Source organism: Rhipicephalus sanguineus, chromosome 4, assembly GCF_013339695.2.
Source record: "Rhipicephalus sanguineus isolate Rsan-2018 chromosome 4, BIME_Rsan_1.4, whole genome shotgun sequence".
In the NCBI taxonomy this organism is placed as follows: Eukaryota; Metazoa; Arthropoda; class Arachnida; order Ixodida; family Ixodidae; genus Rhipicephalus; species Rhipicephalus sanguineus.
In genome coordinates this window covers 187,917,648-187,932,003 of record NC_051179.1, presented here as the reverse complement: position 1 = coordinate 187,932,003, position 14,356 = coordinate 187,917,648, and the positions used below count along the sequence as shown (strand labels likewise).

General features: G+C 47.1%; 1 protein-coding gene across 1 annotated transcript in view; it reads right to left on the bottom strand.

Annotated features, from left to right (window-relative positions):
- The window catches only part of LOC119390968 (focadhesin), a 395,558-nt gene that overhangs the window by 79,078 nt on the left and 302,124 nt on the right, over positions 1–14,356 (bottom strand). The window contains exons 28-30 of the mRNA XM_037658681.2: positions 13,910–14,066; positions 11,997–12,077; positions 2,325–2,444 (exon numbers count right to left, since the gene is read on the bottom strand). Of these exons, the coding sequence (XP_037514609.1) occupies positions 2,325–2,444; positions 11,997–12,077; positions 13,910–14,066 (358 nt within the window). The remainder of the gene's footprint in view (positions 1–2,324; positions 2,445–11,996; positions 12,078–13,909; positions 14,067–14,356) is intronic.

Below are 14,356 nucleotides of genomic sequence, written 5' to 3'. Positions count from 1 at the left end.
CAGTTCTAGTTCATGTGGTTTTTGTAGCACGCACAGGATTTCCCAAAGCATTGTTGATGCACAATCATGGAGCTGAAATATGGCTTTTCACACTGCAGCAAATAATGAAGTGGCAAGCATTTAGCACTTTCCATAATTAGGGCAAGTACTCTGGTCTGATATCCGTACAGCATGACTCATGACTTCATCCAGTGAAAGTGGCATGGGTGAAATTCATCCGGTGAAATTCGCTTGTCCTGTCTTTCTCTATACTAACAGATGCGTTGACCTTACTCCGGCAGCCGTCTTGGATTGCACGGCACAATACTTTGCTAGCCAAAACCACTGCAGGAAAAACCGTGGTTGCTGCAATCATGAATGGTCACAATGCAGCTTCAGAACCACGTGCGTGACCAAAGTATTCGGTGTTAAAACCTCAAAACTGAGATTGCTGTTTGCCACAACCGCTGTGGGCAAACCCGTGGTCACTATTGGCGCAACCAAGTATGGTGACGACGAAACTCCAAAAGTACTTGCGCATCATACACTCACCAAGTCAGTGCGATGCTGTGGAAAAAACTGCGGTTGATGGGATCACAGCAAACAATGCTGTTCTGAAGGCACGTGTGCAGCCAGCGTACACTGATTGAAAGAGGAAGTACTGTTTGCCGCAACTGCTATGCACGAAACCACAGTCGTTATTGTCGTGATCACCGATAGTAACTACGCAGCTCCAAAGGTATGAAGCTAAAGCAGTGAAAGGTTAAAGGCAATAAAGTAGTAAAAAGTCATGAAGCATTTCGGCGTTTCTCTCGTTTGCTTGTGACTACAGTGGTGTGGACTTCGGCACTTTGTTTTCAGTTGTTCTCAAACGAAGCTATGACGCGCACGTTCGCAGCAGCCAGCTGTGCCGTCCCTTACTGCTTTGTCCGTGTGTGTACCAGAAAGACATACACGAGTTCTTTCTATGGAAATAAAAATTTTGTGTGTATATTGTCGTTTGAAAACAGATTTCGCTAGTACAGTAGAACCCCGCTGTTACGTTCCTCACTGCTGCGTTTTCCCGGCTGTTACGTCGTTTTCCGCCGGTCCCGGCATAGCTCCCATAGGATACAATGTATTGGGAACCCCGCTGTTACGTCGTAACTGTCGGACCGTTCCCGTATGATACGTCGCGAAGTGCGCCCGGAGCCGACCGAGTGACTACCAAAGAGAGCGGCCATGGCGCATTTTCACGCAGCTTGGCCTCGTTTGACCGTAATATTAGCCGCATGAGAGGCGCAAGCAACAGAATCTTTCAATTGATGCAAACAAAAGCATGGCCTTCGAGATTCAAATTGAAAAGATGGCGTCTATGACGTAACTGCTCGCGAAAGCAAGGCCTTCGAGATTGGCATTTACTATTGACAAAAGCATAGCCTCTGAGATTTGCATTGCACAAACATGGCGTGTATGACGTAATTGCTTGCGAAAGCAAGGCCTTCGAGATTGGCATTCACTTCTGCCATCGCGTTGGCGTAGACTCATCATCACCGTTATTTGTCGGAGAACGGGAGGAGTTCGAGCTGGTTGTAGCTCGCATGGTCGTGCGTGCGGTTCGCGGTCGGACTCGCCGCGCCGGTCGTGATTGCGTGTGCTTATTTCATGCCTACAGCTGTTGGTGTTAAAAAAATCACATACGTTGATTACATTTCTGTGGATAAGGCCGTCCTAAGCTCCGCGCTTCTATCCATCGACTAGATCGCGGCTGAGCGCGCCAATTTTCGTGCTGCTCGTAAGAATTGAAATAAAATTCTGTACCACTAAATATTTTGCCGTTTTTCCTGTTTTTCGGCTCTTACGTTTCCCGTCTCTTACGTTTATTTCCTACGGTCCCTTCAAAAACGTATCAGCGGGGTTCTACTGTATTTTGGTGATACCTAATTTCGGGTGATACGAATATTTTCTCTCCCCCTTGAGATTCGTATCACTGAGATTCTACTGCATATTGTACCTTCCATGCAGTAGAATCGCTTACAGACCAGCTTCCTACTTGTTCTTTTGTGTTTTTTTCGCATTCAATTCTTATTCTTTTCAAGCACTGGACCAAAATGTCCAAAATGTCTTCAGGCACAACCGCTGCCTCCATGCCCACATTCACGTAAATACCGGATGGGCGTCTACTTGTCGCAACCAACGACAGTCCTATCCACACAATCCTTCTCATCACTCCATGGCTTCGATCAATATTGCCCCCATTATGCACACACACCTCCTTCAGGCACTTGGCCTCAGAGAACTGCCCTCTTTCTCGCTACGTGAGCTCGTCCACTTGTGCCACGAAGCATGACACATGCTGCAGTCACCTGAGGGGCAGTCTCGAAGAAGCGGAACCAGCAGTGCTGTCCAGTTGAGTGGTGGCAGGGCACGGCCAAAGTCCTGATCCAGGGCCCTGAGGCTGGCTTTCACGCGGCCATTCCAAGAACCTGTAACACAAGGGTGAATGCATGACCCATAGAGGCAAGCTAAGCCGAAAACAATGAATAATACTAGCTAGCCTGGTCTTAGCCACAGTAAACTATGCCTAAGACCGTCAAGTCGAAAAAATTCGGCAGATCCCACCTACCGTGGGAATCGATGTTATGCGAACCATGCGGGGGATGGTGACTGTGGCATAATTTTTCATGTTGAGCGAAAGTGTATGGAATGACGCTAGAGAAATGTGGAAGTGGTATAAACACTCCCATATATGCTGAAGAGTCGCATATGTATTATATAACCAGTTGTTTACAGTTGCGTAACGATGCGAACAGCAATATTGGTGTTACCAACACCAGACGCGGTAAGCTGATATGTAGTGCTTATATTCATCAATGCTAAATAGCGCGAATCCAAACAGCACAAAGAAGAAACACATACGCACAGGACAGGCGTTACTCGCAACTAAGCTTCAGTCAGGAAAGTTCCCCTGGATATACACACAGCCGAGTAGCACGCGCAGGCGCAATGCACGTACGTTACAGTCACAGATGAAATTATGGCAGTTGCGTTGCAATTGTTACGCTTATACTTGTCCGTTATCACGGAGAATGCACGCGCGTTTCACGAACCCGTGTGTATGTGCAGAAGGGGTCCTTGACAGTCCTTGAACAAGGTCATCATGACCGTGATCAGTGAGCACCAGCAACTAAGCCGGACTTGTTAATCGGATCCGTTCGTGATCGTGGCTACGAGGGGTCTAAGTGTAGTGAAGTGCGAGGTATAGCACAGCTGGTGGAAATCCTGGATGCCTCCTCCGATGAAATGATATATGACGGCTCCTGCCCTGCACGTGGCAGCGAGGTCTTTTGATGCCCTGTCTACATTCAAGCCGTCTTTCACGCAGTATAAAGACCAGGCGTTGTTGGGTATTGATAAATCAGTGTTGAAGTCACCGGTAATGATGAGAGGCCTTGTTCGCTCAAAAGATTTATTGTAGGAAGCATTGACCCCGGTTTTTGCGTAATCGACGTGGTCCTTGTTGCGGACCACATAATTGAGTGCATGGTAGTTGAGCGTCTTCCATGGGTGTTCTGTCTTCAGATTCCTCACTTTCCTTGTGTCCGCCACGGTGGTGTAGCGGCTACGGCGCTCGGCTGCTGACCCGAAGGTCGCGGGTTCCATCCCGGCCGCGGCGGTCGCATTTTGATAGATGCAAAATGCTAGATGCCCGTGTACTGTGCGATCTTGGTACACGTTAAAGAATCTTGGTACACGTTAAAGATCTTGGTACACGTTAAAAATTTCCGGAGCCCTTCGCTACCGCGTCTCTCATAATCGTATGTCGTTTTGGGACATAAAACCCCAACAATTGTTATTACAGTAGAACCCCGCTGTTACGTTCCTCACTGCTGCGTTTTCCCGGCTGTTACGTCGTTTTCCGCCGGTCCCGGCATAGCTCCCATAAGATACAATGTATTGGGAACCCCGCTGTTACGTCGTAACTGTCGGACCGTTCCCGTATGATACGTCGCGAAGTGCGCTCGGAGCCGACCGAGTCACTACCAAAGAGAGCGGCCATGGTGCATTTTCACGCAGCTTGGCCTCGTTTGACCGTAATATTAGCCGCATGAGAGGCGCAAGCAACAGAATCTTTCAATTGATGCAAACAAAAGCATGGCCTTCGAGATTCAAATTGCAAAGATGGCGTCTATGACGTAACTGCTAGCGAAAGCAAGGCCTTCGAGATTGGCATTTACTATTGACAAAAGCATAGCCTTGAGATTTGTATTGCACAAACATGGCGTGTATGACGTAATTGCTTGCGAAAGCAAGGCATTCGAGATTGGCATTCACTTCTGCCTCGCGTTGGCGTAGACTCATCATCATCGTTATTTGCGGAGAACGGGAGGAGTTCGAGCTGGTTAGAGCTCGCATGGTCGCGCGTGCGGTTCGCGGTCGGACTCGCCGCGCCGGTCGTGATTGCGTGTGCTTAGTTCTTTCATGCCTAGAGCTGTTGGTGTTAAAAAAATCACATACGTTGATTACATTTCTGTGGATGAGGCCGTCCTTAGCTCCGCGTTTCTATCCATCGACTAGATCGCGGCTGAGCGCGCCAATTTTCGTGCTGCTCGTAAGAATTTAAATAAAATTCGTGTACCACTAATAGTTTGCCGTTTTTCCAGTTTTTCGTCTCTTACGTTTCCCGTCTCTTACGTTTATTTCCTACGGTCCCTTCAAAAACGTATCAGCGGGGTTCTACTGTATTATCACTTTCCTTGCGTGTCATTGTGTGTGTTCGCGTTTACTGCGTTGGTTGAGACTCTGTATCACCTGTGGCACATACCCGCATAACGTAAACTCTGGTGTGCGGGTATGTGCCACACGTGACTGAGAGAAAGGGTTTCATGACGTACGTGACAGGTATTTTGCGTTATTCATGCCATGACCAGTGAATCGTGTTCGTCATACACTGATCCCCTGCTATGCCAATTTTAGTACATTGTAAGTTATGGAGATGACCTGGAGAGCGCCCAGACATAGGCGGCTAGATAGATAGATAGATAGATACGTAGATAGAAACGCCCAAAGTGCCTGAGGTTCACTAAGAAATGCTTCGCATTTAATACAGCCACAATACATATAGGCATTAAATTCAGTTTAACCTTGAAGGTAAACATTAGACAGAAGTCTGTCTGGTTGGGTAAGTAAACTGAGATAACTGATATTTATTCTCCAACCAAAGTTACGAAGACACGTAAAAACCCGACGTTTCGGAACCAGCTCGGTTCCTTCCTCAGGATCCGACGAAGCAAACTCAGACTCAGCTAAACAAGCTACTCTCCGAAATTTTCAAGCACCACCCTCAATTAAAAGCACTCTACCTAAGTCTAATCTGCCGCAACGGCTCCGCACCGGGTTTCTACGGACTACCCAAAATTCACAAGCCTGGCGCCCCCCTCCGACCGATCGTCGACTTCACTTCCTCTCCATGCCGAGCCCTTTCAAGCTTCCTGCACCGAATCATCACCCCTCTCACCCGGAATACCACAACTCATGCCCGCGACTCCAGCCATTTCGTGCAGCTAGCATCAGAGGTGAGCATCGACGAAGACGAGAGCCTGGTCTCGTTCGACGTCGTATCTTTGTTCACAATGTGCCGGTACCCTTATCTGTATCCTGTGCCCGTGCTGCTCTTGAGGGTGACGATGGCTTGAGTCAAAGGACCCCACTCACTGTTGACGAACTCTGCCGCCTACTGGAATTCTGCCTGTCCAGCACGTATTTTTCCTACAAAGGAACAATCTTCAGGCAAAACAGTGGAACCGCAATGGGAGCCTCCATCTCCGTCACAATGGCAAACCTGACCATGGAGACATATAGAAAGGGAAGCACTTGGCTCCTTCTCGCCGCGACCCAAGCTCTTTCTTCGCTACGTGGACGATTGCTTTTGTGTCGTGAAGACATTCTGAAATCGAAAACTTCAGACTGCACCTAAATTCCGTTCACCCAGCCATACAGTTCACGGTCGAGTGTGAACGCGACCGCACCCTCCCCTTTCTCGACGTCCAGGTGGCAAGAATGGGGCAGTGACTTGGAGTTCTCCGTTACAGGAAGCCGACGCACACCGGCCGGTACCTTCAATACGATTCGTCCCATCCCTCCACCCACAAGGCCTCCGTGTGTCCACATTACTTCAGAGAGCCAAAAAGATATGTTCCACTGACACGGAACGCCGGAAAGAAGAGGCCCGCGTAATTGCGGACCTCAGAAAAAACGGTTATCCCAGAAATTTCATTCGATCCGTCGCCCGCCGCGCAGAGAAAAAGAGGTTACGCGACTCCCAGCCAGCATTGACGAACAGCTCTCCAAAACGCGTGTCGGTCCCATACGTCCAGGGAGCCAGCGAGGCGTTGGCTCGGATTTTTAGGAAAGAAGGCGTGCACATCGCGCACGTGCCTTCATGCACGCTGGGCCGCTTCCTTCCCCGCCCCGAAAGACCGACCAACAAAAGACAGGGCGCCCGGCGTCGTTTACAAAATACCGTGTGCCGACTGCCCCTCGTCATACATCGGCGAGACCAAAAACTTCCCCGAACGGATTAGGCAACACGTCAACGACGTCCGTAAACTCAACAAAGAACGCAGCGCCGTCGCCGAGCACGCAGAGACGTTTGACCACAGAATAGACTTCAACGGAACCGCCATCCTCGAAAGTGAAACCAAGTGGAGGAGGAGGTTACTACTGGAGTCGTGGCATATACAGAGGACCACTCAAAATATCAACCGTTCACTCGGAACTCTCCCCCCGGTGTATGCGCATGGGCTACGCTCCTCGGTAATGCGTGGGGTCGTTAACCGCCGCGAGAGTGCCTTAAAGAGGCCGCTGCCAAGCCGCCGCAGTCCCCCCTGAGGAAGGAACCGAGCTGGTTCCGAAACGTCGGGTTTTTACGTGTCTTCGTAACTTTGGTTGGAGAATAAATATCAGTTATCTCAGTTTAACCTTATTTGCACACTGAACTTACACAACCATCATGAAGAGCCAAATAACCCAGATTCATTTATTCAATCATTAACATACCTTCATTCATGCATTTTTTTTTAAGTACTGCGGTAAATATTTAACACAAAATGTTGGGGTTCTACTGTGACAGCTTCAAGGGTTGTACAGAAAGTTGTACAGAAAAAAGCTACCAGCCGTATGAAATGGGCTGCTCAAAGAAGCAATTGGCTGGTGGTGACTAGCCGCATCTCTGACGATGTCCACCTGCAAGACATCAAGGTAGGAATGGCAGAAAATGCTGTGGTGGCATGACGTACAAAACTCTCGCGTCATCTGGCTCATTCAGCTTAATTACGAGTTATCATGCGTTGCGCATTGGATGGTATTGCTGTGGTCATCCTGCAGCATTTGTGGAAACCTTTGGAAGTGCTCCTTTCTTCCCCCACACTTGCTCAGAGGAAGTATCAACAATACAGTTGGGCTATACACTGTTGGGGTAAATGCATGGACACCAGACCCGTGACTATTCCAGTGAATCGAGCAAGAATTGACGTCAATGAATGGCCTGAGGATGGAGCTTTTGTGTGTTTCGTGGATCTCAAGAGCGCTTGCAATGGATGGAATGAGAGACACGAGAGACAGCGGTGGCACAGCAAAACACTTGATGCCTCAACCATGCAAACAAATTATAAACTAAATATTACAGAAACAAAAACCTATGTGAGAGTGAGCAACTGGACGTATGATTCGAAATAGTAGGCGCAAAGAAGACAACGGATGAAAAGGGGGTGCCCTGTGTGTGTGTGTGTCTCCCTTTTCGTCCATGACAGATTATAGTGACAGAAATAGTGACAGAAAATATAGTGACAGATTCCAGCATCCTTTTCGCGTTGTCAATAGGATTTGTATTTTTAAATCGTGTTAAGTAAAAAAAAAAACGGTATGTCATGCAGCCTAGCGGAAGAGCCTTGAAGCTCAATTATGGAGTCGATCACTTTTTGCTGTACATAGTCACGTAGTCTGATGCTGTCATGCGCGTCATAATAAGTCCTGAAAATTAGAGTATGTATATATTACAGTAAAACCTCGGTGATACGATCACGGCTCGTACGAATTTCGGGGCGATACGAATTTTTCTGTGGTCCCGGCCAAGGCCCATTAGCCTGCAATGTATTGGAGTACGGTTGTTGCGAACCGATTTGCACCCCTGACGTTTGATACGAAAGTACACGTTAGCGCACAGCTACGAACAGGTGCTGCCCACGCTGTCATGAAAGATGCGGCAGTCACGCGCGGGCGCGGGCATGCGCGACCATCAACGGTGTGTCGTTGCCTTCGAGATAGTGTGCGCGAATCTTGGAGGCCTTTATGCGCCTTCGCATTTATATTACAGATGACGTTGACGTTTCGCTTTTTTTTTATGTGTTGACGCGTGCTCCTGTGCTCGATGCAGCAGTGTCTTTGTAGTGCGTTAACACGTGCCTGCCACATCGATGCAAGCCATGTCCCTGCAATCAGACGTTTTATGAAACAAGACTGAAACTTGGGCTGCGGGTCCGTCATGAAGCCCCATTTAAGGTGGATGAATACCTCAAGAGACGAAGCGGACTGTCTTGGCGAAGGAGCTTGGCCTCTATCTATCGTTTGCAAAGCGCTTCTTAAGTCACTTTCGCTGCAGTGCTCTGGTGCCATGCAAGCGGTCACGAGGCGCAACACACCTGGTACAAGTATGATTACGAGTACAAGTATGATCGTTGACGTCTAAAAACTTTACTGGGAATCATTTAGAGCTGTTCATGACGTCGCTGAGGCCCTGAGAAACACCGAATCAAAACGTATGCCAACTTTCTTTTGTCACATACTAATTTTCCATGTGTTCTGGTGATACGAATTTCGGATGATACGAATATCTTTGACAACCTCGCGAGGTTCGTATCACCGAGGCTTTACTGTATTATCTATCCCCGCTCTATTCTGTGCTGTTTACGAGGTAAAAGGAGTTGCAGAGTAAGAAGCGGTGCTGCCTTCGCGGTAACCAGTGGACATGTCGAGCCGCAGCACATGCGCACAGAGTGCACGCATGCGTAACAAACTGCTGCGCTCGAACACGAACTGCTCTCGTGCTCACTGTTTGCAGCATGGGTTGTCACTTGTGTTTACCACTTCATATTCGCCGCAGATTGAAAAATTCTGATTACTAATGTTTCACGGCGTTTTCCCCATTACTGTTCCGTGATTAGACACTCTCACCGGTAAGCTTTCCGTTGCGCTAAAGAAAACGGGCAACATAAAAATTGGTTGTCGGTCCCTTTAAGATGTTGCATGACAAGGTTCCTTTAGTGTTTCAAGTGTCACTGTGCCTTGAGTCTCTTTTTTCCATTTCCAACATTTTCCATTTTTCCCATTTTCCAACAAGCCAGAAAAAAAAAACCTTCACTACGATATCACAAATTTTTATACAAACATGTACTTTGCCCATGTGGTTTGCTCTGTTGACAATACCTACGTTCTCTGCGTGGTTGAGAGCTTTTCAGAGCTGTGACAGCTTTTGAAAGGTTTCAGTATTCCCTCGTGTTTTCTTTCTGGTCACTTTTTTAAAAGAAGTCTTGTGAGACAAGCACAGCATGGCAACTTGGCACTTTGTCATGAGTCATCAAGAAGACGACGACAAAGACGTGCTGAAGGCATGTGAAAGGGCACGAGCACATGCGTGTTGAAGCACAAGGCTCGAGACACGCGACTGAGGTGTAATGGAAGAGGAAGCATTGCGAGCTGGCATTATCGACGTGGCACCGGCGAAGAAGATCGTTTCGTGAGCAACGTACTGGTGGTGGAGCCTGCTGGCACCTGGCCAGGATGCAGTGAAGTTGGTGACTTGAGGAGGCACCAACAACATACACTTGGTTCTAGAGGCACCTCAGCACTGCGGCAAATAATGGCAGGTCCGAATGTGCCGGTGGCGGTCTCTCTTCCAACGGTGGCTGGCAACTACTAGGTAGTTCCCACAAGATGCAGCTAAGCGCAGCGACAGATCAAGATGGCGATCCTGGTGGTGACGCCACCAAGGTGATGGAGCAGCGGGGCGATCGAGTAGCACCCAGATGAAGTCTACTGCAATGGCAACTGTTTACTGGGACGAGTGACACACTGGCAACCAAGTAAAACCGAAACCATCAGATGCAGTCCAGTGGCAGGGCTGCCTGACTTTGAAGAACAACTGTGGTGAGATGGAGTCTAGAAAAGTTTTCATTCCATAAGATAACACTTCTATGAATAGTATTTTTGTATTAGTATATTGTTTTAGTAGTATATGTAGACATTTACTAGTAGTATGTGCATTTTTTTAATGTTTAGTAGAAGTACTGTGCTGTCCAATCGTTGCCGTATCAGTCCATTCTCTGAACATACACTGCCTCTGCGAATCGAGATCATGACACACTTCAAAGGTGACATCCACAATGAACAGAAAAATGCCATAGCTGCAAGGTCTAACCAGAAGTGTGCTTCACCAAATTACTCCGTTACATTGAATTTAGAGCTGTGCGAATAGCAAAATTTTGGGTGCGAAGCAAATTCGAATATTGAACTGTGAGTGCGAATCGAATTGAATATTTTTCGAATATTTCTAGAATATTTTTCGAATACTTGGAAGCGAAAATGCAGAAAATAAAGTTAGAGAGGGTTCCTAAGCATATTCTTATGAGAGAGCAACATGAAAGTGTTTCTTTTCGCTAGGTTGATGAAGCACTGCAGGGTGGTGTTTCATAGTTGTCTTATCAAGAATGAGGCAATGTAGAGGCCGAATTCTATTTATGTACATGGTTTGGTGCAACCAAAGTGTTGCCGACAACACTTTACACGTGATAGGCAAAGATGCCATTTCCTCAGCCTCTCCTCCTCTTTCAACTTCTGTGGAAGCCCAACTGATGTGGCGGACAAGGGTGTGCTCCCTTCAAGTCTGCCTCGTAGACGTCAGTATATAAGAACATCTGAAATTTTGGATGCTAAAAAGCTTCAGCGTCCGATCTTTTGGACTCCCTGCCCAAATTTCAGGTCCAAAACAGCATTAACCGAGCCCCCACCTCTAACACATCTTTCATCTCCATGTTGGAACGAGCGTTTTCTTGAGCTAATACATTTGCGACCGTAGCGAAGCTTGAAAGGCAGCTTTGCCGCAATACGGAGGTGTGATGAGGTGAAGCATACTGATAATCTAGGGACCACTTCCAATCAGACGACTGTCTCTTGGCAAAGTTCGACCGTAACGGAGCTTGAAACTGCAGCTTTGCCGCAATACCGTGGTGTAATGAGGTGAAGCATATTAAAAATCTGAAGGGGACACTTTCAATTGGACGTTGACCGTATTTGTTTTTGGGAAGAGCGAATCGAATCGAATAGCAAACACTATTCGGAAAATATTCAAAATTTCGAATATTCGCACACCCTTAATTGAATTCCAATGGTGGAGTCAGAGCAAATTTGTTCCAATGACAGAGCGAGGCAAGAGTCAAGTGTTCCAATGAGAGAGTGAGAGTCAATTAAGAGCAGGGGTCACTATGTGGAGCAGGAAGAAAATGCCTCTTGAAAATCAACAGAGTTGGCCAAAACTCTGCATGAAACATTACACGTTTACCTACTAGGGGGCATTACTGCAGTCGCGAGTTTTCATGGTAATGGTGGACGAGTTGGTGAGACATTCGTGTCGGTGGTGGGCCTTCTCTGATTTTAGAGCATATCAAGCTGATCAACAGTGCTGACCAGACAAGAGTGACCAGCGCTGGGAGCGAACAACAGATGTGAATGACCTCGCACAAGGTATTCTCCATAAACCTGCTTCCGCAGGACAGACTTTGGCTTGCACTTTGCTCTGGCAGTGAGGGTTGTGTTACAGTGCTGGATTATGAGGCACTGCTCTACACCAAAGTTGAATGCTCGCTCATGGAGTTGGTCGGCTGCTTTGAATCCGCCACGAAAGTCATCATTTTAAACGTCATGTTGGTAAGCCTCCCTGAACGATAGCCGAGCCGCACAGTTAAGAAAAGGGCAACTGCATTTACCTGTTTTGATAGATGCAGCCAGAAAATCCACCAGGGGTCTCAGCACACTGGCCTCTCCAAGGTACGAATAGCTCAAAGGCACTGCACATGAAAATTCAAGAATAATGAGAAAAAAAAATGCCACTGCCCTAGAAATCCAAACACTCATGGTGAAGAGCTTCAGCATCTGGTGATTCTGAATTATCAAGCATGAGCAAAATATTGGTCTTTTACTGCATCTTCTCAAACCACCTTATGAGGCAACTTCCTGTCACACTGCCTTACACCCAGCGCAATGCTAAGTAAAGGTCACAGTTTCTACTCCTTTGATTTTACTTCCGCACATAGAAAAGCCTGTGTAGCTGCTATAAGAAAGTAACTACAAAGCAAATATGTGTGCTGGTTCAGATGAACATGCCTCATAAAATACGTCTCTTTGTCAGTGTTGAGGCTTTGCTGGCAATGTGTGAAGGACTCAAAACACCTCTTATTCTGACAGTGGATGAAAGATACCAGCAACAAAAAACAATGCAAAACAACTAGACAAGAGAAGTACTAGACTGACAAATGAAAACTTGCAGTCCTAAGTTCAGCATTTGCAGCACACATGGAAATCAAATGCGCAGTGGACTTCTAGCAAGAAAAACAGCTCTTGTCTGGTTTTGACAAATGAAGAAGTTGAAAAAGAAAAAAAAAACAGTGCACTCATCTTATTCAGTTAATGTCCATCACCATCACTTCTGAGCAGCACTTTACTGCTATGGAGAACAAAATATGTCACTTGCCGTAATGAATAACCCATTCGATGTCCTTAAAAGGACCTTAAAAGGGCCTTAAAAATGTGCTTTTCAATCTCAATGTTTTTCAAGGGTATCAAAGACCTGAACGCACTCTGCTGTATTCATGTTTTCATGGAATGGTCTCCTGGTTTTTTACTGAAACATTTTGTAAAATGTCCCTGCATGTGAGCATAGGTCGGCAAGAAAGTTGGAGCTCACTCACACTCACTCAACAAATATATTCTGCTCTGAGGGAGCTCAGACTCACCAAAATTTTCCTCAACCGGACTCACTCAGACTCACTAAACTTTTTCTCAACCGGACTCACTCAGACTCAAACTCACGGCTTGACTTGAGTCTGAGTGAGCCTGAGTCAGTCAAGTCATGAGTCCGTGAGCATAAAACTACCTTTTTTCGATCTTGGTGTCAATGCTCTTTAATGCAAATATCTAACATAATCGGTGCTCTGCAATACGCCTTTTGATCTTATGCCTTCAAGTACAAGTTATCAGTAATACAGTAAGGAAATTTTTATGAAATACCCTGCTCAAATGAAATAGTTTTATCAAGAAATTTCGTGAAAGAGTTTGCGGGGGGGGGGGGGGGGGTCATGGCACACCTCCCAATTCACGTTTCTGATCAATAAATATTGAGGTGGCGCATGAACATGAGCGTGCTGAGATAAGTGTGAATAGACTTGAGTATAAACGTCAACCGATATAAGGCAGGCGGTAATGCTGAAGACGAGTAGATAGGACCATAGGTCGGCAATAAAAGGTGGAGCTCACTCGAGACTCCCAATATTTTTCTCGACTGGACTCTCTCGGACTCAGACTCACTAAACTTTTTCTCAGCCGGACTCACTCGGACTCATAAACTTGCCAAAATATAACTCACCCGGACTCACTCAAACTCAGACTCACGGGCCAATCTGAGTCTGAGTGAGTCGACTCATGAGTGAGTTTGCTGACCTTTGCATGTGAGCAAGACTGCACTATTTAAACGGAAGTATTTCCACACCTGTATGCAGAAAACAGGTGATACAAAGATTCCCATCAAAAGTTAAACTGTGTTCCCATTTCATTCGGTCTACATCTGCATTTTTCTGGCCTTTTGTCAAGCTGCCTCATCTCAAGTGCATGTCATCACACCGACCGGATGAGGCACTTCCAGTGTGGCTTCCAGTGCTGAGCTGTCCCACAGTCCAGGCGGCACAGCCAGCCAGGGCGACATCTCGTGCTGACGAGCGTGACAGCAGTCGCACCAGCTGCTCCTGCACCTGACGCCGCTCAGACTGATGCTCGTCTGCTGCCTGCACCAAGAGACCGGGATTCTTCCATCATGCAAGCTTCGAAACTCTCTTCCCAAACCCACACATGACTAACTAGCAGACAACAGCAAATCGAAGCACCACCACCTGGGAGCGACAGCAGAAAGCGCACCGCATCACAGCAATCATTGCAGTCATTGCTGCCCTGTGTGGGTTGCCACGACAAGAATTATAAGTGCATCCAAGAAAGCTCGAAGAGCTCTGTGGCTGCAATATCATCTGTAAAATGTAAGCTGCAAGCACACTGCTCGCGTCGTCAAAATGGACAGCTT